Source organism: Oncorhynchus nerka, linkage group LG17 (genome assembly GCF_034236695.1).
Source record: "Oncorhynchus nerka isolate Pitt River linkage group LG17, Oner_Uvic_2.0, whole genome shotgun sequence".
NCBI classification, from domain to species: Eukaryota; Metazoa; Chordata; class Actinopteri; order Salmoniformes; family Salmonidae; genus Oncorhynchus; species Oncorhynchus nerka.
The window spans coordinates 41,867,782-41,893,393 of record NC_088412.1 but is presented as its reverse complement, the minus strand read 5'-3'; the positions used below and the strand labels follow the sequence as shown (position 1 = coordinate 41,893,393).

Sequence of the window (25,612 nt, the reverse complement as noted above, 5' to 3'; positions counted from 1 at the left end):
TTGTACATAAAACACAACACAATATCCACACACACCCTCAAACACACCAATTATACTATTACAACTATACAATATTTATCAGAGGAAAGTATTAAATAGAGAGGGAGAGAAAGGCTACTTCCCAATATGTCCTTTCTCCTGAAGTGTAAGCTTGTGCTTCCCCCAGCGCATTTGAAAAGCATTGGACAGAGTTTCCACCATATGTTTGAGGCATACCAATCTTTTTCTTTTAAATCCATGAGAGGGAGTGAACAAGTGCACACTTCAGGAGTCAGGAAAGATATTGGGATGCAGGGTATATACGTAAGGAGCCCAAGCCTCCAAGTTTTAACCTCTCCTGTCCTCTGCACTTTAGCATTTGTCAACAGAGGTCAAAGCTGCACGTGTTATAAAATAAACCACAATAAAATAAAGCCATTAACCAGCAGAACCACTCTGGGCACAGAAACAAATGAGAAGCGCCAGAAGGAGGAGGAGGAGGAAGAAGAAGGGGAGGTTTAAAGCACTATATCCCACTTTAAAAGCGGAAGGCCGGCAGCCATTTTGGGGCGCTTTTGGAGGATGTCTTTTTTTGCTTTTAGAGTGTGGATGAAGCTTCTATTATTATTATTACAGGGCCGTCAGCGGCTGTGGCTCAACACACTAACCACCACTAACACCAGTCAGCTAGTCACCACAGACCGTACGGCTATTACCGTCACTTACCTAGCACTGCAAGTAGCAGTCTGTCTGTCTGTCTGTCTGTCTGTCTGTCTGTCTGTCTGTCTGTCTGTCCGTCCGTCAGTCGGTCTGGTTGTAAGTCTGTCTGTTGGTTGGTGGGTCGGTCTGGCTGTCTGTCTGTCTGCTTGTAAATCAGTCTGTCTGCCAGTCTGTCTGTCTGTCTGCCAGTCTGTCTGTGTCTATGTGTAACACTGTGTGTGTGGAGGGGTGCGCTATACACCTGCCCAGTGCCGGTAAGCCATTCATTCCCAAAGTGTGTACAGTATCTAGACTAGACCTATATGTTTTGATCTAGCCTGGCCTTAGTGCTCTCCCACTAAAAGACTGAAGCACACCTTAAAAAGCACTAGATGGGGCGGCAGGATAGCCTAGTGATTAGAGCGTTGGACTAGTAACCGGAAGGTTGCAAGTTCAAACCCCGAGCTGACAAGGTACAAATCTGTCGTTCTGCCCCTGAATAGGCAGTTAACCCACTGTTCCTAGGCCGTCATTGAAAATAAGAATTTGTTCTTAACACACTTGCCTAGTTAAATAAAGGTTAAAATAATAATAATAATAAAAAAATTAAAACTTGTGAACAGTGTTTCAGCACAGCCAAATGCATCCCCCACTCCAGTCACTAACATTCATAGGTCTACTGCTGTATAGACTATGTCAGCTTGAGTCAATGCCACTCGTATAGGGACATTTGTGGTGAGCAGGGAGCAGGCATAAGATCTGATCCAGAGTCTTGGTTTAGGGTTGTAAAGGAGAATGGAGAGGACTGACTCTGGACTAGCACATAGGACCTGGGCACCCCCCTGGTACTGTGATGAAACAATGTTTTGGTCACCTCAGAGTGGAGGGCAATTCCAGAAAGAGAGAGAAGTAACCAGCTTTCACTTCAAGAAATGAACCATAACACACCAGTGGCCTTTACTCTGCTACCAGTTTATATAGACACAAACATGTTAACACTGATTTGGTTTAATCATCTGGATTTAAATGAGTCACAGTTTTTTCTCTCAGAATTCTCCAATTGTGTATGGATTATACAGTATCTTGGATTTGTGTATTGTTTGTGTGACTGGTTGTACACGGCTAAACATGGCAGTTGTACATGGTGTCTCTGAGTAAGGCGAGAGGAGACACCAGAGTAAAGAGCCACAGGAGTGAGAAGAGGACACGGCAACACAAAACAAAAACGACAACAAAAACAAAGGGAGCACAAAGGAAAACACAGGACACACCACGGACAGACGGACGGACAGAGGGAGGGACAGAGACCGGGGAGAGGACAGTGACAGACAGACAGACAAGTGTAACACAGAGCAACAAGAGCCGACATACAAACGCATGACACGACACAACCTGAAGAGGGAGACAACAACAACAGACACGTCAGAAGACATGGCCCCCCTCACAACCCCACCCTCCTCTCCATGGTGGTCCTAACACACATACTCACAAACGCACACACTCATTGCAGAGAACAGAGGGCTAGCATCGCAGCCGACACACACACACACACACACACACACAGCGCTAACCGATGGACAGAGGGACATCCACAGCCAAACACATGTACCGTAGCTCATTCACAACCACAGACTCCCGATCAGAATCTTGTGTTATGTTGGTAGCGTTGCGTAGTGGTTTAATTGGTCAAATGGGTCATGAAGGGCTCAGTTTATGGTGTGTAACAGGGCTCTAAGACGGGGAGTCGAGGGGTAGGCTACAAGTACATGTGGTGAGAAATCCTGTGTGTTGTGTGTGTGTGTGGAGGAGTTCTGAGAGGGTGAATTTGAATGGAGGCCTGGGCTGAGATTGCAGGCGAGGTCTCTGGGAAGGAGGGAAGGAAGGATGGAGGGAGGGAAGAGATGAGGAGGGGGTGGCCATCATATCGCTCACATCACGTTACATAACGCCATTTAGCCTCCCATTGCACAATTAAGCCCGGCTCCTCTCTTTCTTCCTCTCTTTCTCCCTCTATTGGATCCAATGAGTCATGTAGGTCTAATCGGCCCCATTCGCTCAGGGCACATTCTCTCACCCCTCAGTGGAAAACGGTTGTGGCGTTTTGGTGGTGAGAGAGAGAGAGAAGAGAAGGTTGAGTAAGAGTGAGAGAAGAGAGAGAGAATAGAGAGTGGAGGAGAGAGAGAGAGAGGACTACACTGGTCTGCAGGAACTGAGAGGGGGTTTGGGGTCATCCGGAGGGCAGAAATGGAGGTTAAAGGTTGTGCGTCTGTCTGTGTGTGTAATGTAAGGTTAAGTGCAGAAGTTGAACTGAATGAAATTGACCAAAGGCTAAGCCATAGTTGGGGTTGAACTGTGTTAAATGTGGGTAAACACATACATTTCCAAACATACGTTGATGTACACTGCCCTCCTGAATGATTGTCACCCTAGGCAAATATGAAGGAAAAAGACTGTGAAAAAATGTCATTGTTTATCAGCTTTAATTTACACTCAAAATATCATATGAATCTGACCTGTAATTGAGTTTTTTTTTAAACATTTAAAAATAATAATAAAAATTCATCAAGAAATAATAATTTTATTCAAAAACATGCTTGTCACAATTATTGGCAGCCCTAGAAATTCTTAGGAACAAAATCTAATTAATGTAAGGAATATTCCGATTAAGATATTACTTTTTAAAGTTCATCTGACTCTTTGGGAACTCTTAAGTGGTCCTTCCATGACTTCCTATTTCACTGGGATGGCGACACACCAGCTAAACTCCCTTAGTCATCCATCAACATGGGAAAGGCCAGAGAACCCCCCAAAGATATTAGATTTAAAAAAGAAAAAGTTGTTGACCTTCACAAATCTGGCAATGGCTATAAAATGATAGCTACAACCCTGATAATACACATTTCCACTATTAGGGCAATAATTAAGAAATGAAAAACAACTGATGCAGTGATAATCCTGCTTGGAAGAGGACGCAAGTTTATTTTGACCCCACACAGAGTGAGAAGGACGGTTCAAGAGGCACAAAAATCTCCAAGGATCACAGTTGGAGAATTGCCAAAGTTGGCTACATCTTGGGGACACCAACTCTCCAAAACTACAATTAGATGCCACCTCTATGCCAACAAGTTATTTGGAAGGGTTGCCGCCTCTGCTGTCACCAAACTACAAACGTAAGTGCCTGGAGTTTGCTATATTTGCTATATATCTGTGATGTTGTGGGGATGTTTTACTTCCAAAGACCCTGGGAACCTTGTTAGGATACATGGCATCATGGACTCCATCAAGCACCAGAATATTTTAGGCCAAAACCTGTCTGCCTCTACGAGGAGGCTAAAACGGGGTCATCCGGCAGGACAACGATCCAAAGCATACGTCTGAATCCACACTAAAATGGTTCACTGACCACAGAATCAAGCTTTTGCAACGGCCATCCCAGTCCCCTGACCTAAACCCCATTGAAAACCTGTGGGGTGAGCTGAAGAGGAGAGCCCACAAGCGAGGACCAAGGACCCTGAAGGATCTGGAGAGTTTCTGTATGGAGGAATAGTCTCAAATCCCTTCCTGTGTTTTCCCACCTCATCAAACATTATAGGAGATGACTCAGTGCCACGCCCTGACCTTAGAGAGCCTTTTTATTTCTCTATTTGGTTAGGTCGGGTGTGATTTGGGTGGGCATTCTAGTTTTTCTATTTCTTTGTTGGCCGGATATGGTTCCCAATCAGAGGCAGCTGTCTATCATTGTCTCTGATTGGGGATCATGCTGTTATCTTGGCAATGGGAGGGTGCACCAAGTACTAAATGCAGGGGAGCCAATAATTGTGACATGCATGTTTATTAATAAAATATTTACTTATTGATGACCATTTGTTTTTCTTTGATCAATTTGAACTCAAAGGTTCGATTCATATGATATTTTGAGTGGAAGATCAAGCTGATAAACAACAATTACATTTTTTCACTGCCTTCTTGAGTTCATACAGTATTCACCCAGGGTGCCAATAATTCACGAGGGCACTGTATGCATACACACAAACATGCACATACGCACCCGCGCACGAACACGCACACAAACACATACGCACGCGCAGACCCGAGCACGAACACACATACATTTACCCTCCCACCCTACACTTAGCACCATAATATACCATGAAAATGCTGAACCAAACCTTAAAGCTTTAAAGGAAGAAGCAATTAACTGTCATGCATTCTTAAACATAACATTTTTTAAGAGTGTGTGTGTGGGGGGGGCATGTTACTTCATGTGTGTGTGTACTTTGCTGTGGTTTGTGTGTGCGGATGTGTGGGCATGCACACGCTTGCCATGTTACTGTGTTACTGTGTGTTTGCTCATTGTGCTTTCAACTTCTGTATGTGTCTTTTGTGTTACCTCTGATTCGCTATGGTTTGATCCAGGAGGAGGCTGACTTTGCATTGAGGTCCTGCTGTAGCAGAGGCCCCTCCGGCTTGAACCACTCCTCTCCTGGAGGGGATGCCGGGCTGGCCGCTGCAGCGTCTGGTGTTTGTTGTGAGGGGAGTGTTGGAGTGGGGTTTGTAGAGGAGTGTATTTGGGATTGGGGACGTCGGGGGCAGGCCGGGTTAGTTTTAGGTTCAGGTTCAAAATGGCAGGTGGAAGTGGTTGAATTGTTGGAGGTAGAACCATGGGGATGTCAGGTGAAAGAAGAAGCAGGTGAGTGGTACAAGGTAAATAAAAAAGATGTCCAGTGAGAAAGCATGGAGAAATGGAGGGCAGGGGGAGGAGGGGGAGGAGGATGAATGGATGGGTGGAGCGATAGCAAGCAGACAGGGTGTGGAGAGGAGAGAGAGAGACAAAGAGGAAGAAAGCATGACCAATAAATGAGAGCCAGAATGAGAGCCACAATACAGATAGATAGATAGATGATAGATACAGATAAATACTACATGACCAAAAGTATGTGGACACCTACTCTTCGAACATATCATACCAACATTTATGGGCATTAATATGGAGTTGGTCCCCCATTTTCTGCTAGGACAGCCTCCACTCTTCTGGGAAGGCTTTCCACTAGATGCTGGAACATTGTTGTGGGGACTTGCTTCCATTCAGCCACAACGAGGTCGAGTACTGATGCTGAGCAACTAGGCCTGGCTCGCAGCCTGCGTTCCAATTCATCCCAAAGGTGTTCGATGGGGTTGAGGTCAGGGCTCTGTGCAGGTCAGTCAAGTTCTTCCACACTGATCTCGACAAACCATTTCTGTTTGGACCTCACTTTGTGCACAGGGGCGGGGCATTGTCATGCTGAAACAGCAAATGGCCTTCCCCAAACTGCTGACACAAAGTTGGAAGCACAGAATTGTCTAGAATGTCATTGTATGGGGTAGTGTTAAGAATTCCCTTCACTGGAACGAAGCGGCCTAGCCCGAACCATGAAAAACAGCCCCAGACCATTATTCCTAAGCATATGGGCAGGTAGCCCCTCTGCCAGAGAACGAGTTTCCACTGCTCCAGAGTCCAATGATGCCTAGCTTTACACCACTCCAGCCGACGCTTGGCATTGGCATGGTGAACTTAGGCCTGTGTGCGGCTGCTCGGCCATGGAAACCCATTTCATGAAGCTCCTAATGAACAGTTCTTGTGCTGACGTTGCTTCCAGAGGCAGTTTGGAACTCCGTAGTGAGTGTTGCAACTGAGGACAGACTATTTTTATGTGCTATGCTCTTTAGCACTGTGCAGTCTCATTCTGTGAGCTTGTGTGGCCTACCACTTGCTCCTAGTTTCCAGTGCACAATCACAGCACTTACAGTTGACCGGGCAACTCTAGCAGGGCAGAAATTTGAGGAAACTGACTTGTTGGAAAGGTGGCATCCTATGACTGTGCCACATTGAAAGTCACTGAGCTCTTCATTAAGAACAGTCTACTGCCAATGTTTGTCTATGGTGATTGCATGGCTGTGTGCTCGATTTTATACACCTGTCAGCAATGTGTGACTTATTAAATAGGCAAATCCACTCATTTGAATGGGTGTCCACATACTTTTGTATATATAGTGTAGATAGATAGATAGCATGACTACAGGCAGTAGAAGACAGATTGACAGCCAGATGCAGTGTGATAGCTATTCAGTCAGCGATCGTTCCGTACAGATTTCAGAACAGGCTGTGAAAATGTGCATTAAAGCTGAAGAAAGAAAAAGCAGAGCTAAACCGGTGGGTTGAAATAGAGTACCTGTAAGTGCATGTATGTCGAAAAACGATATAATTAATAATAAATGCCATTTAGCAGATGTTTTTATCCAAAGTGACATACAGTCATGTGTGCATTCATTTTACGTATGGGTGGTTGAACCCACTATACAGGCATTGCAAGCACCATGCTCAACCAACTGAGCTACAATGGAGCACTATTGATATGTACTGATATGTACCAAACTCAGGCAATAATACCTATATGATATTTTACAACTCCAGTGTCCAGAACGGCATTAGAAAGCACCACAGCACATTTACATATACAGTAGTAGACGTGGGGTGCCAATGTAATTGAATACAGCATGTGGGAACTGGTCCAACAAAATATCAATCCATTGATATTTCACTTATGCCATAATGTGTCATAACCCAGTTCATATAGGAATGTCTGGAGCGTGAGACAGCTCAAAACAGCCTGTGGATATTGTGGGCGGGGTCTGTGACTGTCAGTCAAAATGATTGGTTATGAGAAATATGAGAAGGGGGAGGGGTCAGGGGAGAGGTGGTAGGGCAATACCTAGTGTTTCCGTAGTGTGTGTGTGTGTTTATGTAAGTGTGAATTGGAAGTCAAATAATTCTAAGAGATGCACTTGATTACATTTGCCTGGTACGATGGAACCAATGGAATAGTTCCAAAAGCAAACAAAAAGCTGAATCAAACGCACCTCAAATACTGTTAAGTTTAATGAAAGTATTTGACCTAAGGTACTTGAACCAGCTCTGAAGTGTATAGCTCTGTACGCGTTTGTGTGTGTGTGAATATGTGTGTATGGGAGTGTCATGAGCACACAGTGAGTGTTGAGCTGCTGAGTGTCGAGCTACTGAACCCTTGGGTATGGCGGAGCGCAGCCCCTGACTCTGACCCCGGCCCTGACCCTGTCCTGGGCATACCTTTCCTCACGTTGCCGTCTGTAGCACGGAACTCTCCGGTACTGAGGAGGAAGCAGGCGCGGTCATGGGGATAGCGCTCACGGCTCCCGCCGGTGCCCAGACCCCCAGCAGCAGGACTCCTCTCCTCCCCAAGCACCATGTCTATGGTGGGGCAGTCTTCATTAGCCAGGGCTGCATTGGCCGCATCGCCATTCTGCTTGGAATCTGGAGGGGAGAGGAGGAGGGGGGAGAGAGGGGAAGGAGGAGAAAGATAGGGGGGGATGGGTCAGAGGGAGGGGGGAGACAAGGAGGCATGTAAGAAAATGTAAGGAGGGTCGACAGAGAAGGGTGAGGAGGTGGGAGAGGGAAGAAAGGGTAGGGAGGGACAGAGGGAGAAATTAGTAGGAAAGAAGAAAGATAAGGTGATTGGGTGGGGTGTAAGGAATGGGGGAAGGAGAAGGGTGGGAGAGAGATAAAGGGAGAGGTAAATGGATGGAGAGGCGAAAGAGAGAAAATATGTGGAAGACAGGAGAGATAAAGTGAAGAGGAGGTAGAAAGAGGAGAAGGGGAGGAGGAAGAATGTGTAAGAAGAGGGGGATAAATGGAGAGGAGAGAAGGCAGAGAAATAAATAAGTAGCAGGAAAAGGGGGGGTGGGGAAAGGTATGACAACAAGATCAATTAGGTTTAAGGTGAGATAATAAGAACAAGGAAGTAGAGAAGGACAGGAACGAAGAAGGAGACATAGAGGAGGGTGATGTGTGAGAACGAGAGAGGGGTAGGAAGATAGAGGGTTAAATTAATATAAGACGAGATGAGATTGTTAAAAGTGAGAGTGCGGGTTGTACATGGTGAAGACGGTGAGGCGAGAAGAAGGAAAGGAGGCAAAGAGGGGGGAGAAGAACATCAGTGTCCTGTGATAGCCCTGCTTATCATGTGACCAAAACACTGCAGTGGAGGAGAGGAGGCAGGAGCCCAGCGTCTCCAAGTCCACACACACACAAGCACACACTGAGTTGAGCATCATTACATTAACACACACATTTACAAAAGAGAGAGAGAGGGAGAGTGAGAGAAAGAGAGAAGGGGGAGGGCGAGAAAGAGAAGGGGAACTGAGAGATACAACAGAGTGTAGATACTCACATACATGCGCACTCGTACAAACACACACACACACACACACACTCGCGGTGAGATGCTGTGGGGTAACTTGTGCTTATAGCTTCCGACACAGCTGTCAAATCTAATTAGACTTGAGTTACTGCTCAACAATTTACAGAAATAACCCAGCGGGCCAAATCTTACAATGACACACAGAGGGACAGCGAGAGAGAGAAATTCAGTAAATAGCATATTACAGAGAGAGGGAAAGTGGTGAGAGAGGGAGAGAGGTGTGTATGTGTGTATATGTAAGTATGTGTACAGTATATGTCATTGAGCGAGTGTGTGTGAGCATGTGTGTGTAATATTAATGTGTAAACATACTGAATTGTAATTGGATGCATTTTACCACCGTACTGCCGTATGATTGGTTAATAGGAATTCACCCCTTTATTTCAATTTTCGCCCCCCTGAAAACTGTCTGTAGCTGTCTGTAGCTCAGGCCCTGAAGCAAGGATATGCATATTTTTGGTACCATTTGAAATGTGTGGAAATTTGAAAGGAATGTAGGGTAATATAACACAATAGATCAGGTAAAAGATAATACAAAGAAAAAACCAACCGTTCTTTGGTATTTGTTTTGGTACAATCATTGTTGAAATGCAAGAGAAAGGACATAATGTATTATTCCAGCCCAGGTGTAATTCAGATTTTGGCCACTAGATGAAAGCAATGTATGTGCAAAGTGTATGACTGATCCACTGAACCATTGCATTTCTGTTCAAAATGTTGTATCAAGACTGCCCAAATGTGCCTAATTTGTTTATTAATAACTTTCCATGTTCTAAACTGTGCACTCTCAAGCAATAGCATGGTATTCTTTCACTATAATAGCTACTGTAAAGTGGACAGTGCAGTTAGATTAACAAGAATTTAAAGCTTTCTGACAATTTCAGATATGTCTATGTCCTGGGAAATGTTCTTGTTACTTACAACCTCATGCTAGTCGCATTAGGTCCAGCCGGGGACCCACCAATCCTGAAGAAGTTTTAAAACCACCCAGGTGGTGAGGTCATGGTCAGTTGATCATGGTATGAGACATGTGAACATACCATTTATAGCTAGCTAATGAAGAGCTACGTTAAGAAATATCCTGTATTTTATTATTTTGTGTGCAAAACAAGACATGGTGTCAGGGTAAAATTACTAAAATATGGCTTTTGCTGGAGTTCCTTCACCTCGAATGGACTGGGAGTCTACAAACTTACCCGATGCTTGGAGTAAGTTCAAACAGCATGTGGAGCTAATGTTCGCGGGTCCTCTGAGGGAAAGAGAAGAGGAAAAGTTCAGCTACCTGCTCCTCTGTATCGGTGAAAAAGGGAGAGATATTTACAACATGGACACTTACCGAGGCTGAATCAAAGGTACTGAAAACATACTACGATCGTTTTGAAGCATATGTTGTGCCGAAGACCAATACGATTTTCGCTAGGTACAAATTCCATGAGAAAGTACAAGGGAGTTAGCGAATCGTCTGAACAGTTTGTGACGGAGCTGCGTCTGCTTGTGAAAGGCTGTGATTATGCAAACCGCGAATAAGATTACTCACCGTCAATGAGAGAGAAACTTTTGAATATTGGGTCTGAGCTAACGCCGGACATAGCCAGATCTCACGAGCTAGCACTGGCTCAGATGAAAACCGTTTCGCGCGGCAGCACAAGCGCATCACGTGAACAAGCAGTGCGCGCAGACATCAAAGCACACCTCCGGTGCACAGAGAGCGCTCCTCAGAACATAGAGAGACATAACTCCAAAAACAGCGACACAGACTCAAAACGCCCCAAAACATGTGGATGCTGTGGATACAAAGTGCATGGCCAACAGGGAAATTGCCCAGCTAAAGGCAAACAGTGTACAAAATGTGGAAAATGGAGTCACTTTGCAAAAGTGTGCTGAGCTTACCGTGGAAAAACAGTGCACACAGTGAGTGAAGATAATGTCAATTAAAGAGAAAAATGCTGATGAACTGTTTATTGATTCAGTGACACAGAAAAATCGAATATCAGAGACAGAACAAGCCTTTGCTGACATTGAGATAGGAACACAAGGCACTGAGCTAAAGTTCAAACTAGACATTGGTGCACAAGTAAACATTATTCCTCTGAATAAGTACCGCAGCTTGACATCTGAGAGCTACAGCTCATCAGGCGCAGACTGACTGGTTATGGTGGTGAACAGCTCCCAGTAAAAGGCACATACACTTTCAAATGCAAATACGAGGAAAGTGACAAGATGTTGGACTTTTACGTTGTTGACACTAGAGCACCTGCAGTGCTAGGTCTTAAAGCATGTTTAGACATGGACCTCATCAAGCTAGTTTTATCAGTGACAGCACCAGTAGAGACAGACTATGTTTGCTGATGATTTTACAGGAATAAGATTATTAATGTACCAAAGATTATTAATGTACCATTCACCTTGACCCAGACGCAACCCCTGTGGTCTACCCACCGAGAAAGATTCCCCTTGCTCTCAGCGCCCGTCTGAGGAAAGAGGTGTAGAGCATGGAGCAATCTGACATAGTCACCAAGGTTACAGAACCGACGTTAGTGATGGTGGAGAAACCACGCACAGGCAAGCTCAGAGTATGTCTCGACCCAAGAACAAGGCTATCAAACGCCCCCATTACCCTTTACTGACGCTAGATGGAATCACACACAAGCTAGCGGGAGCACGCTACTTCAGTGTCATGGACGCCAGATCAGGTTACTGGGCTATCAAGCTCACAGAAGAGTCATCTAAGCTCACAACGTTCAACACATCATTTCGACGGTACAGGTTCCGTCGCCTGCATTTTGGGATTATCTCAGCCCAAAACAAGTTTCAGCGAAAGATCGGCAAAGTGTACAAAGGCCTAGACGGAGTTGGGGCAACTGTGGATGGCATCCTTGTCTACGGTCAAACCAAAGAGGAACACGACAGAAACTTCTGTGCGATGCTGCAAAGGTCCCTCGAGAGAGGAGTCCGGCTCAACCCCGAGAAGAGCACAGTCGGCGCTACAGAGGTCAGCTATTTCGGACATCTTCTCACAGCGAATGGAATCAAGACAGATCCATAGAAGCCATAAAAGAAATGGAGCCACCAAAGAACTGTGCAGAGCTGGAAACAGTGCTTGGCATGGTCAACTACTTAGCCAAGTTCGCTCCCAGCCTTTCCAATGCTAAGGCACACCTGCGTCAGCTGCTAAAGCAGTCCAGTGAATTTCTCTGGGACAAGCAACACGACATTGCTTTCCAGAAAGTGAAAGACTTGATCACGATTGAACCAGGGCCAATCTGCACCACATCTGCAGCTGTGATACACAAGCTGAAAGCAATTTTTTGCCAGGCATGGCATTGTAGAGACTTTAATATCTGACAACGGCCCCGGTTACAAATACAATGAGTTTTAATCCTTCATAAAAGCATGGGAGTTCACACGTCATCACAAGCCCACATTACCCTCAAAGTAATGGCCTTGCCGAAAAATTTGTGCAGATTGCTAAATCACTCATGGACAAAGCAAACGCAGACGAGAGACCCCTACCTCAGTCTCCTTGAATACCGCAACACTCCAGTTGACAACCTCAAAACCAGCCCAGCTGTTGATGAGCCACAGACTTCGCTCAGTCCTTCCCAGCACCAACCAGCAGCTGCAACCTGAGGTCGTAGGCTACAAGGAAATGCATGAAAAACGTGCACAGAGACAACAACAACAACAAAAGCGATACTATGACAGGTCAGCTAGACCACAGTCAGTTAGAATCCAGGAGCATGGCCTCTGGAAACCAGCAGTCGTCATCCAGCCAGCTGACACTGAACATTCATATCACGTCCGCACCGCAGAAGGAGCGGTGTACCGAGGCAATCGTCGTCACCTACTGAACACAAAATAACAATACACTGACGAGGTGAACCGTTCCCCTGAAAGAGAAAGTGATGGACTAAACACACACAACACAACATATACCATACTTACCTGCAACACCACAAGAACTGTTGACTGACACAGAAGCATGCTCAGCATCATATCGCACAAGGTCAGGAAGAGAGGTCAAGCCCAGAGCAGTCCTAGACCTGTGAAATGTCAAAAGGTGTAGGCGGATCGCTGCCCTAAAACAGTTCTAGACTGTAAACTTGTTATTGAAAAGTTGACTTGAAATGCTTTGGTATTGTATTTGTTTGAAATTTTAAGACGTTATTGCTACCGAGAAAGCTGAGTTGCTGAGAATCCTTTGTTCTAAAAGTAACAGTATGCTGAATCATTTGTTTTATGTTGATTCAGTTGGTGCAGTATGCAGTATAAATTGTTACTTACCTTGAGTTCAAACTACAGAGCGTGTATTCAAAAGAACCGCTTAGAATATGGAAAAATATATATTTTTGTTATAAAAGAAAGGGGATGTAATATCCATATGTGTAAACATAGTGAATTGTAATTGGATGCATTTTACCGCAGTATCATACTGCGCTATGATTGGTTAAGACCACCCAGGTGGTGAGGTCATGGTCAGTTGATCATTGTATGAGATACGTGAACATGCCACTTATAACTAGCTAATAAAGATCTGCGTTAAGAAATATCCTGTCGTACTGCCTTTTATTATTTTGTACAAAAGCGTTCGAAACAAGACCGTGTGTGTTCAAACAGGCTTTATTACACGATGTTGTGGCAACACCTGGTAGTGGAGCCAGGGGGCGTCGGAACATTAAGAGGTCAAAGATTCATTAAAGTAAGAGGCTTCATGAAGATCACTCACTCTACCAACTACAAAACTGAAGTTCGAAGATCACTATACAGTCTGTCCCTCCTTACCTCTTCTTACCTTCCTCTCGCTCATGTCCAAATAGCTACATGTTAGAACACTGATATTCTGGATGAATCTGTAAATATCGGTTGTATTTGCCTGTTTATACCTGCATTAGGATACAGCCACACACCAGTTGACAGCATATTAGAAAAAAGAAAAGGCCATATTTTATCTTCCTTGATGCTGTTGTTTTTGATGGCAGGTTTAGTACATCTGACTAACTATTGTGTGGAGGCAACATGGAGACCAGATGCACTCGAGGAGGTAGCTCTGCTCTTCTCAGCAGCATAGACTGTTGGGACATTTCAAAACAATACAAAAGCTACATGTCAGGCTACATTTTTCATTGTAAATATGCTATTGGTACTAAACCCTGGAACTGACCCTGTATATAGCTTACTTACTTTCTCGTTCTAATAGTTAATTTTCAGCTGTTGTCGAACACACATGGGTGTGAAAAGACTATTCTCTTCCTCAATAGTGTGTAGAGAATTCTACTAGGAAAAAAAGCCAAAATGCGTATGACATCCGGCATTTAATGTACAATTGATTTTTGAAATTTCACATAGTATAAAACTAGGGATGCACTGATATTACATTTTTGGCCGATACCCGATGTGCTCCTTGCCAAAGAAAAACGATGCCACAATAACTGATATTTAAAATTTTAGCTGCCTTTTAATCATTCTAGTAGTTAAATAGTTGAAACACACACACACACACACACACACACACCACACTGACCAAAAATATATTTTGTTGGCCTTTACGTATGTCCTCATTACCAGTAAAACATAATCAAAACCTATTTCTTTCACTTACTTGCTGTGCTGTTTCGTTGTTCCTTTGTTCAGTCTCAACCAGGATTTCATCATAAATGTCCAGCAGTGAAGTTTCAGCTCTGTCTGTCCGTGGCCTCTCTTCCTCGTGGCGAACTGTCACTGTGTCTGTTTCCATCTTGTCCCGGTGTGTCTGTAACATTTCACGTAAACCCTGTTTCTTGTCTGCATCAAAGTAGCGGTCCTTGTACCTAGCATCGAGCATGGTGGCGACACAGTAGAGGCTAAGTGAGAATGTCACAGAATTGCTTGTTCACGGCCTCTAGTAGAATACTTTTCCAAGTTAATTCAACTGTCTGTGTTGGCATTTTTGTTGAGCAGGCGTTTCAATGCCATGACAAGTTATAACGTCTGCTGCAAATGCAGTTGAGCTTATTTGTCACGCCCTGGTCGAAGTATTTTGTGTTTATCTTCATTTATTTGGTCAGGCCAGGGTGTGGCATGGGTTTTTGTATGTGGTGTGTATGTATTGGGATTGTAGCTTAGTGGGGTGTTCTAGTTAAGTCTATGGCTGTCTGAAGTGGTTCTCAATTAGAGGCAGGTGTTTATCGTTGTCTCTGATTGGGAACCATATTTAGGCAGCCATATTCTTTGAGTGTTTCGTGGGTGATTGTCCTTAGTGTCCTTGTTCCTGTCTCTGTGTTAGTTTACACAAGTATAGGCTGTTTCGGTTTTCATTACGTTCTTTGTTTTGTAGTGTTTATAATTGATTCGTGTTTTACGTTTGTTTATTAAACATGGATCGCAATCTACACGCTGCATTTTGGTCCGACTCTCCTTCACTACAAGAGAACCGTTACAGAATCACCCACCACAACAGGACCAAGCAGCGTGTCAACAGCCAGGAGCCGCAGGAGAAGCAACAAAGGCAGCAACAGCGGCGCAATGAGGAATGGACATGGGACGATATATTAGATGGCAAGGGTTGCTACACATGGGAGGAGATCCTGGCGGGAAGGGATCGCCTTCCATGGAAACAGGTGGAGGCAGCGAGGAGAGCAGAGGCAGCCGGAGAGAGGAGCCAGCGATATGAGGGAACACGGTTGGCAAGGAAGCCCGGGAGTCAGCCCCAAAAATGTCTTGGGGGGGGCTCACAGGGAGTATGGCTACGCCAGGTAGGAGACCTGCGCAAACTCCCTGTGCTTACCGGGGGGCTAGAGAGACCGAGCAGGCACCGTGTTATGCAGTGGTGCGCACGGTGTCCCCAGTGCGGGTGCATAGCCCGGTGCGGCATATTCCAGCTCCTCGTATCGGCCGGGCTAGAGTGGGCATCGAGCCAGGTAAGGTTGGGCAGGCTCGGTGCTCAAGAGCTCCAGTGCGCCTGCACGGTCCGGTCTATCCAGTACCACCTTCACACACCAGCCCTCCGGTGGGAGCTCCCCGCACCAGGCTTCCTGTGCGTGTTCTCGGTCCAGTACCACCAGTGCCAGCACCACGCATCAGGCCTACAGTGCGCCTCGCCTCTCCAGCGCTGCCGGAGCCTTTCTACTCTCCTGCGCTGTCGGAGTCTCCCGCCTGTCTAGCGCTGCCAGAGTCTCCCGCCTATCTAGCGCTGCCAGAGCCTTCCTCATCTCCAGCGCTGCCGGAGTCTCCCGCCTGTTCAGGGCAGCCAGAGCCTTCCTCCTCTACAGCGCTGCTGTAGTCTCCCGCCTGTTCAGCGCTGCCAGAGCCTTCCTCCTCTACAGCGCTGCTGGAGTCTCCTGCCTGTTCAGCGCAGCCAGAGCTGCCAGCCTGCATGGAGCAGCCAGAGCTGCCAGCCTGCATGGAGCAGCCAGAGCTGCCAGCCTGCATGGAGCAGCCAGAGCTGCCAGTCTGCATGAAGCAGCCAGAGCTGCCATTCTGCATGGAGCAGCCAGAGATGCCAGTCTGCATGAAGCAGCCAGAGCTGTCAGTCTGCATGGAGCAGCCAGAGCTGCCAGTCTGCAAGGAGCTGCCAGTCTGCAAGGAGCTGCCAGTCTGCACGGAGCCGCCAGAGCTGCCAGTCTGTAAGAAGCCGCCAGAGCTGTCAGCCTACATGGAGCAGCCAGAGCCGCCAGTCAGCATGGAGCAGCCAGATCCGCCAGTCAGCCAGACTCTTCCAGATCCACCAGTCAGCCAGACTCTTCCAGATCCACCAGTCAGCCAGACTCTTCCAGATCCGCCAGTCAGCCAGACTTTTCCAGATCCGCCAGTCAGCCAGACTTTTCCAGATCCGCCAGTCAGCCAGACTCTTCCAGATCCGCCAGTCAGCCAGGCTCTTCCAGATCCGCCAGTCAGCCAGACTCTTCCAGATCTGCCAGACTCTTCCAGATCTGCTAGTCAACCAGACTCTTCCAGATCCGCCAGTCAACCATACTCTTCCAGATCCGCCAGTCAACCAGACTCTTCCAGATCCGCCAGTTAGCCAGGATCTGCCAGAACCGCCAGCCAGCCAGGATCTGCCGGATTCAGCTACCTGCCTGAGCTTCCTCTCGGTGCTGAGCTTCCTCTCGGTGCTGAGCTTCCTCTCGGTGCTGAGCTTCCCCTCGGTTCTCGGTGCCGAGCTTCCCCTCGGTGCTCGGTGCCGAGCTTCCCCTCGGTGCCGAGCTTCCCCTCGGTGCCGAGCTTCCCCTCGGTGCCGAGCTTCCTCTCAGTCCTGAGCTTCCTCTCAGTCCCGAGCTTCCCCTCAGTCCCGAGCTTCCCCTCAGTCCCGAGCTTCCCCTCAGTCCCGATCTGCTCCTCAGTCCCGATCTGCTCCTCAGTCCCGATCTGCTCCTCAGTCCAGTGGGGTTCTGCGTGAGGACTACTAGGCCATGGTCGGCGGCGAGGGTGGACTATCCAAGGACGCGAGGAGGAGGGACTAAGACAGTGATTGAGTGGGGTCCACGTCCCGCGCCGGAGCCGCCACCATGGACAGACGTCCACCCGGACCCTCCCTATTGTTTTGAGGTGCGTTCGGGAGTCCGCACCTTAGGGGGGGGGTTCTGTCACGCCCTGGTCGAAGTATTTTGTGTTTATCTTCATTTATTTGGTCAGGCCAGGGTGTGGTATGGGTTTTTGTATGTGGTGTGTATGTATTGGGATTGTAGCTTAGTGGGGTGTTCTAGTTAAGTCTATGGCTGTCTGAAGTGGTTCTCAATCAGAGGCAGGTGTTTATCGTTGTCTCTGATTGGGAACCATATTTAGGCAGCCATATTCTTTGAGTGTTTCGTGGGTGATTGTCCTTAGTCCTTGTTCCTGTCTCTGTGTTAGTTTACACAAGTACAGGCTGTTTCGGTTTTCATTACGTTCTTTGTTTTGTAGTGTTTATAATTGATTCGTGTTTTACGTTTGTTTATTAAACATGGATCGCAATCTACACGCTGCATTTTGGTCCGGCTCTCCTTCACTACAAGAGAACCGTTTCATTATTTCTAGCAAGTAGCTCATGAATGTGAGTTTCAACAATAGTGTGCAACTCCGGTAGGGCAACATCTGGAAAAATTGCGCCTACTTGGTAGTGTGTACCGGTGCTCGACCAGTCTGCAAAAGCCAACATCATCCACGACAGAGAACGGTTGATTGTCAAGGGCAATGAATACCATTATCTTGGCGTTAATGGATTTCGCCTTTGAGTTGTCTCGCTGAAATGTTCTTACTCCTTCAAATGACTGCTTGACTTGTTGACTGCTCGATCCACACAGCAGACATTGTGGGCTAGGTTAGGAATGCTGTGTTGCACATGTAGCGCTAAATTCTTCATAGCATCATTACATCATGTACCTACGTTATATAGGTATTGCACATCGCCGTTAAACTAGACATCGGGCTGATGTAGGCATTTTTAGCAAATATCAGCCGATTCTGACATGCTTACTGATATATCGCGCATCCCTATATAAAACTTTATTTTTTCACAAAATCAAAATACCTACTATTTAGGACTATTTTCGGACACGGCCTTAGACTTCAGAGGCCGGTTTCCTAGACACATATTAAGCTTAGTCCTAGACTATTTATTTGTATTTATTTGACCTTTTATTTAACCAGGTAAGACCCATTGAGATTAAAAAGGCAAAACAGGGAAATAGCAGCGTGTACATAAGATATTACAGAAAAATACTAAATACACACAAAAGACAGTCACAAATTACAGATACAATTGAAGATTAGAAACAACTACAGCTATCACAAACAGTGGCGTCGATCAGAGTCTTAAAAACAGGCAAGGACAGTAACCTCCCCTAACTTTATTCTAGGATGAACGGGATGAAAGGTGTACCAGTGCTTTAGCCTAATGGTGGAGAGGTCCATTGCACCATAGCATACAAATCACAGTGATGGGTGATCTAATGTAGTGTTTGTAATACATCTTAAAGCACCATGATACACTGTGTCCAGAGTTTAAGGTACTTGCTGAGGCCTGCAATTAGATAATATCACAATCTAGCACTGATTTTTTTTAAAGTGCTTTGAACATGATCCTTTCTGACTAACATTGAAAAGCAAGATGTGTTCCTAAAATAGAAATCCAATTTCAACATCAGTTTCTTGGTTATCAATGTGCTGTTTAAAATTAAACTTTTCATCTAACCAAATCCATAGATACTTATAAGAGGTGCCCCTATCAATTTGCTGGCCTTTTATTGTTAAAATCTGCAAGTGAGGATTTTGGTGTCTCTAATGCAACCAACTGCACAATGATCACATAAATTATACCAACGGCCGAGTATTTATGCGGATTGTTAGTTAGAATGACATCAATAAGTGTTGATTTAGGGATGTCTTCTGGATTGAGTCTTGTGACTGCATTTATAATTTGAGTCAAATTCGGTGTATTGCACAGTCCTCTTATTGCGTCACAGTTTGGAGTCCCAGTTTAAGTCCCAGTTTAAATCGCCCATGAGGACCATTTCATTTTCCCCCCAACCACGCATCAGTTCAGCCAGAGAATCCAGGGATTCTACTTTTGTATCTATAGTATCCTATTACATCTAAGTTGACAGCTTTCGATTAACTGCAGTTTCAATGCTAAAAACTCTAACTGTTTTGGTTTAGATAAAGACCTTAGTTCAGTAACCACATATCTGTCTAATATAGATGGCTATACCTCCCCCTTTGTTGGTCGCATCGATAAACATTATAACCATCCAAGCCTATAGACTGATTTAGAACAGATTTCTTAAACCAGGTTTCGGACTGAACTACGACATCTGTGTCAGCAGTGTGAACCTAAACTTTTATCATGTCCATTTTCAGCATCAGACTCCTCACATTAATATGAGTCAGTCCCAACCCTGATTTAGTTTTAAAATAATTTGGAATCAGAAGTAAAGTACAAAGAACAAGAAGAAGCCTGAAGGAGGAGAGATTACTAGAAACAAACTCGGTTTATCATTTTATCTGTAATTAATTGAGTAGAGTATCCTGTACATTTCAGATAAAAATAACAACCCAATGTTTTTATCCCAGGACAAATTAGCGAGCTAGCTAAATTGCCACAAATGTTGAATGATTTTCGACCTGTCCCCAAATCAATATAGTTGGTTCAGAGTTAATTTTGATATTTCAAACTGTGTGTCCTGATCGCGTCTGGTGTGGTTGGACAAAATCAACATGCGTGCCTGCTTGCGATGGCACATGCGAGCGGTATGGTCAGCGGTGCATGTACACTAGATAGCGGCAAATTGCAGCATGCTGCTTAGGCCGCCCATTGTGACCTTCTTGTGGGCGTGCTGGCAGCATATGGCAACATGCTCGATTGTGCGTCAAGAATTCAGCATAGCAAGTTTGTATGAAGGTCTGGTTATTAAATGGGTAGATAGTTCAATAGTAATATCCTCTAAAACGCTCTGGTGACAAATAAACTTTGCTGCCCTGTTTCCAATTGTCCACATGTATGGGAGAACCTATTCAAGTAAGTAAATACATTTCGATAATGTAAAAAAACAACAATGATGTATTATTTGCTAACTAGCTAACGTTACTGTGCAGGCTAACTCAAATGAGCTGCTAAATGAGCTAGCTAGTTGGCTAGTTAGCCAACTTCATATACTGTATAGATTGCAGGCCAAGTGAATTAAATATCACCAGCTAACGTTACCTAACTTCATATTAGCTAGCTATCTTGATGGATTTGTCACTGTAAAACCTTCAAATGCATTTGTAGGTAGCTAGCTAACAGCCTTGGAGGAGGGTGAAAGGACAGCAGCCCCAACTGTCAAAGTGAGTAGGCTATTCTGGATAGGGCAGGTACTTTTGTGTAGTTCTTGTCCCTAGAAGTGAGAACGGAGATAATATAACATAATATTCAGCACGGTGTAATTTGGCTATAATGAAGTCTGTTTGTGAGGTTTTCTGTCCTCGGATAAAGAGAGCTATGAAAGCCTGTCAACATATGAAGAGCAGTGGTTCTCTTTTGTTGTTGCCTTAGCACTGCACAGTTGATTCAAATGATCAACTCATCATCAAGCTTCAAGTGGTATTTGTGTTCATTTGTGATGCTATCCTTGATATGATCCTGTTATTGTCACATGCTACACATGCAAATATTTGTCACATACACATGGTTAGCAGATGTTAATGCGAGTGTAGCGAAATGCGAGTGCGAAATGCTTGCGCTTCTAGTTCCGACAATGCAGTAATAACCAACGAGTAATCTAACCTAACATTTCCAAAACTACTACCTTATACACACAAGTGTAAAGGGATAAAGAATATGTACATAAAGATATATGAATGAGTGATGGTACAGAACGGCATAGGCAAGATGCAGTAGATGGTATTGAGTACAGTATATACATATGAGATGAGTAATGTAGGGTATGTAAACAAAGTGGCATAGTTTAAAGTGGCTAGTGATACATGTATTACATAAAGATGCAGTAGATGATATAGAGTACAGTATATGCATATACATATGAGTAATGTATGGTATGTAAAACATTATATTAAGTAGCATCTTTTAAAGTCGCTAGTGATATATTTTTACATCAATTTCCATCATTAAAGTGGCTGAAGTGAGTCAGTGTGTTGGCAGCAGCCACTCAATGTTAGTGGTGGCTGTTTAACAGTCTGATGGCCTTGAGATAGAAGCTGTTTTTCAGTCTCTCGGTCCCTGCTTTGATGCACCTGTACTGACCTCGCCTTCTGGATGATAGCGGGGTGAACAGGCAGTGGCTCGGGTGGTTGTTGTCCTTGATGATCTTTATGCCTTCCTGTGACATCGGGTGGTGTAGGTGTCCTGGAGGGCAGGTAGTTTGCCCCCGGTGATGGAGAGCCTTACGCTTGTGGGCGGAGCAGTACCAGGCGGTGATACTGTAGAAGTGTATCTGTAGAAGTTTGTGAGTGCTTTTGGTGACAAGCCAAATTTCTTCAGCCTCCTGAGGTTGAAGAGGCGCTGCTGCGCCTTCTTCACGACGCTGTCTGTGTGGGTGGAGCAATTCAGTTTGTCCGTGATGTGAACGCCGCGGAACTTAAAACTTACTACCCTCTCCACTACTGTCCCGTCGATGTGGATAGGGGGGTGTTCCCTCTGCTGTTTCCTGAAGTCCATAATCATCTCCTTTGTTGACGTTGAGTGTGAGGTTATTTTCCTGGCACCACACTCTGAGGGCCCTCACCTCCTCCCTGTAGGCCGTCTCGTCGTTGTTGGTAATCAAGCCTATCCCTGTAGTGTCGTCCGCAAACTTTATGATTGAGTTGGAGGCGTGCATGGCCAGAAAGTCGTGGGTGAACAGGGAGTACAGGAGAGGGCTCAGAACGCACCCTTGTGGGCCCCAGTGTTGAGGATCAGCGGGGTGATGTTGTTACCTACCCTCACCACCTGGGGGCGGCCGGCAGGAAGTCCAGTACCCAGTTGCACAGGGCGGGGTCGAGACCCAGGGTCTCGAGCTTGATGACGAGCTTGGAGGGTACTATGGTGTTAAATGCTGAGCTGTAGTCAATGAACAGCATTCTCACATAGGTATTTCTCTTGTCCAGATGGGTTAGGGCAGTGTGCAGTGTGGTTGCAATTGCGTCGTCTGTGAACCTATTTGGGCGGTAAATCAAATTGGAGTGGGTCTAGGGTGTCAGGTAGGGTGGAGGTGATATGGTCCTTGACTAGTCTCTCAAAGCACTTCATGATGACGGAAGTGAGTGCTACGGGGCAGTATTCGTTTAGCTCAGTTTCCTTAGCTTTCTTGGGAACAGGGACAATGGTGGCCCTCTTGAAGCATGTGGGAACAGCAGACTGGGATAAGGATTGATTTAATATGTCCGTAAACACACCAGTCAGCTGGTCTGCGCATGCTCTGAGGACGCGGCTGGCGATGCCATCTGGGCCTGCAGCCTCGCGAGGGTTAACACGTTTAAATGTTTTACTCACGTCGGCTGCAGTGAAGGAGAGTCCGCAGGTTTTGGTTGCGGGCCGTGTCAGTGGCACTGTATTGTCCTCAAAGCGGGCAAAAAAGTTATTTAGTCTGTCTGGGAGCAAGACATCCTGCGACGGGGCTGGTTTTCTTTTTGTAATCCGTGATAGACTGTAGACCCTGCCACATACCTCTTGTGTCTGAGCCGTTGAATTGCGACTCTACTTTGTCTCTATACTGACGCTTAGCTTGTTTGATTGCCTTGCGGAGGGAATAGCTACACTGTTTGTATTCAGTCCACTGTTTGTATTCAATCCAATGTTATCAGGGATATTATTTTATTTATTTTATTTATTTCACCTTTATTTAACCAGGTAAGCAAGTTGAGAACAAGTTCTCATTTACAATTGCGACCTGGCCAAGATAAAGCAAAGCAGTTCGACACATACAACGACACAGAGTTACACATGGAGTAAAACAAACATACAGTCAATAATACAGTAAAAAAAAACAAGTCTATATACAATGTGAGCAAATTAGGTGAGAAGGGAGGTAAAGGCAAAAAAGGCCATGGTGGCAAAGTAAATACAATATAGCAAGTAAAACACTGGAATGGTAGTTTTGCAATGGAAGAATGTGCAAAGTAGAAATAAAAATAATGGGGTGCAAAGGAGCAAAATAAATAAATAAATTAAATACAGTTGGGAAAGAGGTAGTTGTTTGGGCTAAATTATAGGTGGGCTATGTACAGGTGCAGTAATCTGTAAGATGCTCTGACAGTTGGTGCTTAAAGCTAGTGAGGGAGATAAGTGTTTCCAATTTAAGAGATTTTTGTAGTTCGTTCCAGTCATTGGCAGCAGAGAACTGGAAGGAGAGGCGGCCAAAGAAAGAATTGGTTTTGGGGGTGACTAGAGAGATATACCTGCTGGAGCGTGTGCTACAGGTGGGAGATGCTATGGTGACCAGCGAGCTGAGATAAGGGGGACTTTACCTAGCAGGGTCTTGTAGATGACATGGAGCCAGTGGGTTTGGCGACGAGTATGAAGCGAGGGCCAGCCAACGAGAGCGTACAGGTCGCAATGGTGGGTAGTATATGGGGATTTGGTGACAAAACGGATTGCACTGTGATAGACTGCATCCAATTTGTTGAGTAGGGTATTGGAGGCTATTTTGTAAATGACATCGCCAAAGTCGAGGATTGGTAGGATGGTCAATTTTACAAGGGTATGTTTGGCAGCATGAGTGAAGGATGCTTTGTTGCGAAATAGGAAGCCAATTCTAGATTTAACTTTGGATTGGAGATGTTTGATATGGGTCTGGAAGGAGAGTTTACAGTCTAACCAGACACCTAAGTATTTGTAGTTGTCCACGTATTCTAAGTCAGAGCCGTCCAGAGTAGTGATGTTGGACAGGCGGGTAGGTGCAGGTAGCGATCGGTTGAAGAGCATGCATTTAGTTTTACTTGTATTTAAGAGCAATTGGAGGCCACGGAAGGAGAGTTGTATGGCATTGAAGCTTGCCTGGAGGGTTGTTAACACAGTGTCCAAAGAAGGGCCGGAAGTATACAGAATGGTGTCGTCTGCGTAGAGGTGGATCAGAGACTCACCAGCAGCAAGAGCGACCTCATTGATGTATACAGAGAAGAGAGTCGGTCCAAGAATTGAACCCTGTGGCACCCCCATAGAGACTGCCAGAGGTCCGGACAGCAGACCCTCCGATTTGACACACTGAACTCTATCAGAGAAGTAGTTGGTGAACCAGGCGAGGCAATCATTTGAGAAACCAAGGCTGTCGAGTCTGCCGATGAGGATGCGGTGGTTGACAGAGTCGAAAGCCTTGGCCAGATCAATGAATACGGCTGCACAGTAATGTTTCTTATCGATGGCGGTTAAGATATCGTTTAGGACCTTGAGCGTGGCTGAGGTGCACCCATGACCAGCTCTGAAACCAGATTGCATAGCAGAGAAGGTATGGTGAGATTCGAAATGGTCGGTAATCTGTTTGTTGACTTGGCTTTCGAAGACCTTAGAAAGGCATGGTAGGATAGATATAGGTCTGTAACAGTTTGGGTCAAGAGTGTCCCCCCTTTGAAGAGGGGGATGACCGCAGCTGCTTTCCAATCTTTGGGAATCTCAGATGACACGAAAGAGAGGTTGAACAGGCTAGTAATAGGGGTGGCAACAATTTCGGCAGATAATTTTAGAAAGAAAGGGTCCAGATTGTCTAGCCCGGCTGATTTGTAGGGGTCCAGATTTTTCAGCTCTTTCAGAACTTCAGCTGAATGGATTTGGGAGAAGGAGAAATGGGGAAGGCTTGGGCGAGTTGCTGTTGGGGGTGCAGTGCTGTTGACCGGGGTAGGAGTTGCCAGGTGGAAAGCATGGCCAGCCGTAGAAAAATGCTTATTGAAATTCTCAATTATGGTGGATTTATCAGTGGTGACAGTGTTTCCTATCTTCAGTGCAGTGGGCAGCTGGGAGGAGGTGTTCTTATTCTCCATGGACTTTACAGTGTCCCAGAACTTTTTTTAGTTAGTGTTGCAGGAAGCAAATTTCTGCTTGAAAAAGCTAGCCTTGGCTTTTCTAACTGCCTGTGTATAACGGTTTCTAGCTTCCCTGAACAGCTGCATATCACGGGGGCTGTTCGATGCTAATGCAGAACGCCATAGGATGTTTTTGTGTTGGTTAAGGGCAGTCAGGTCTGGGGAGAACCAAGGGCTATATCTGTTCCTGGTTCTAATTTTCTTGAATGGGGAATGTT

At 45.5% G+C, this 25,612-nt stretch overlaps 1 protein-coding gene across 1 annotated transcript in view; it reads right to left on the bottom strand.

Moving 5' to 3' along the window:
• Positions 1-7,688: 7,688 nt before the first annotated feature.
• The window catches only part of LOC115145271 (potassium voltage-gated channel subfamily C member 1-like), a 52,880-nt gene continuing 34,956 nt past the window's right edge, over positions 7,689-25,612 (bottom strand). The window contains exon 3 of the mRNA XM_065002801.1: positions 7,689-8,005. Coding sequence (XP_064858873.1) covers positions 7,689-8,005 — 317 coding nt within the window. The remainder of the gene's footprint in view (positions 8,006-25,612) is intronic.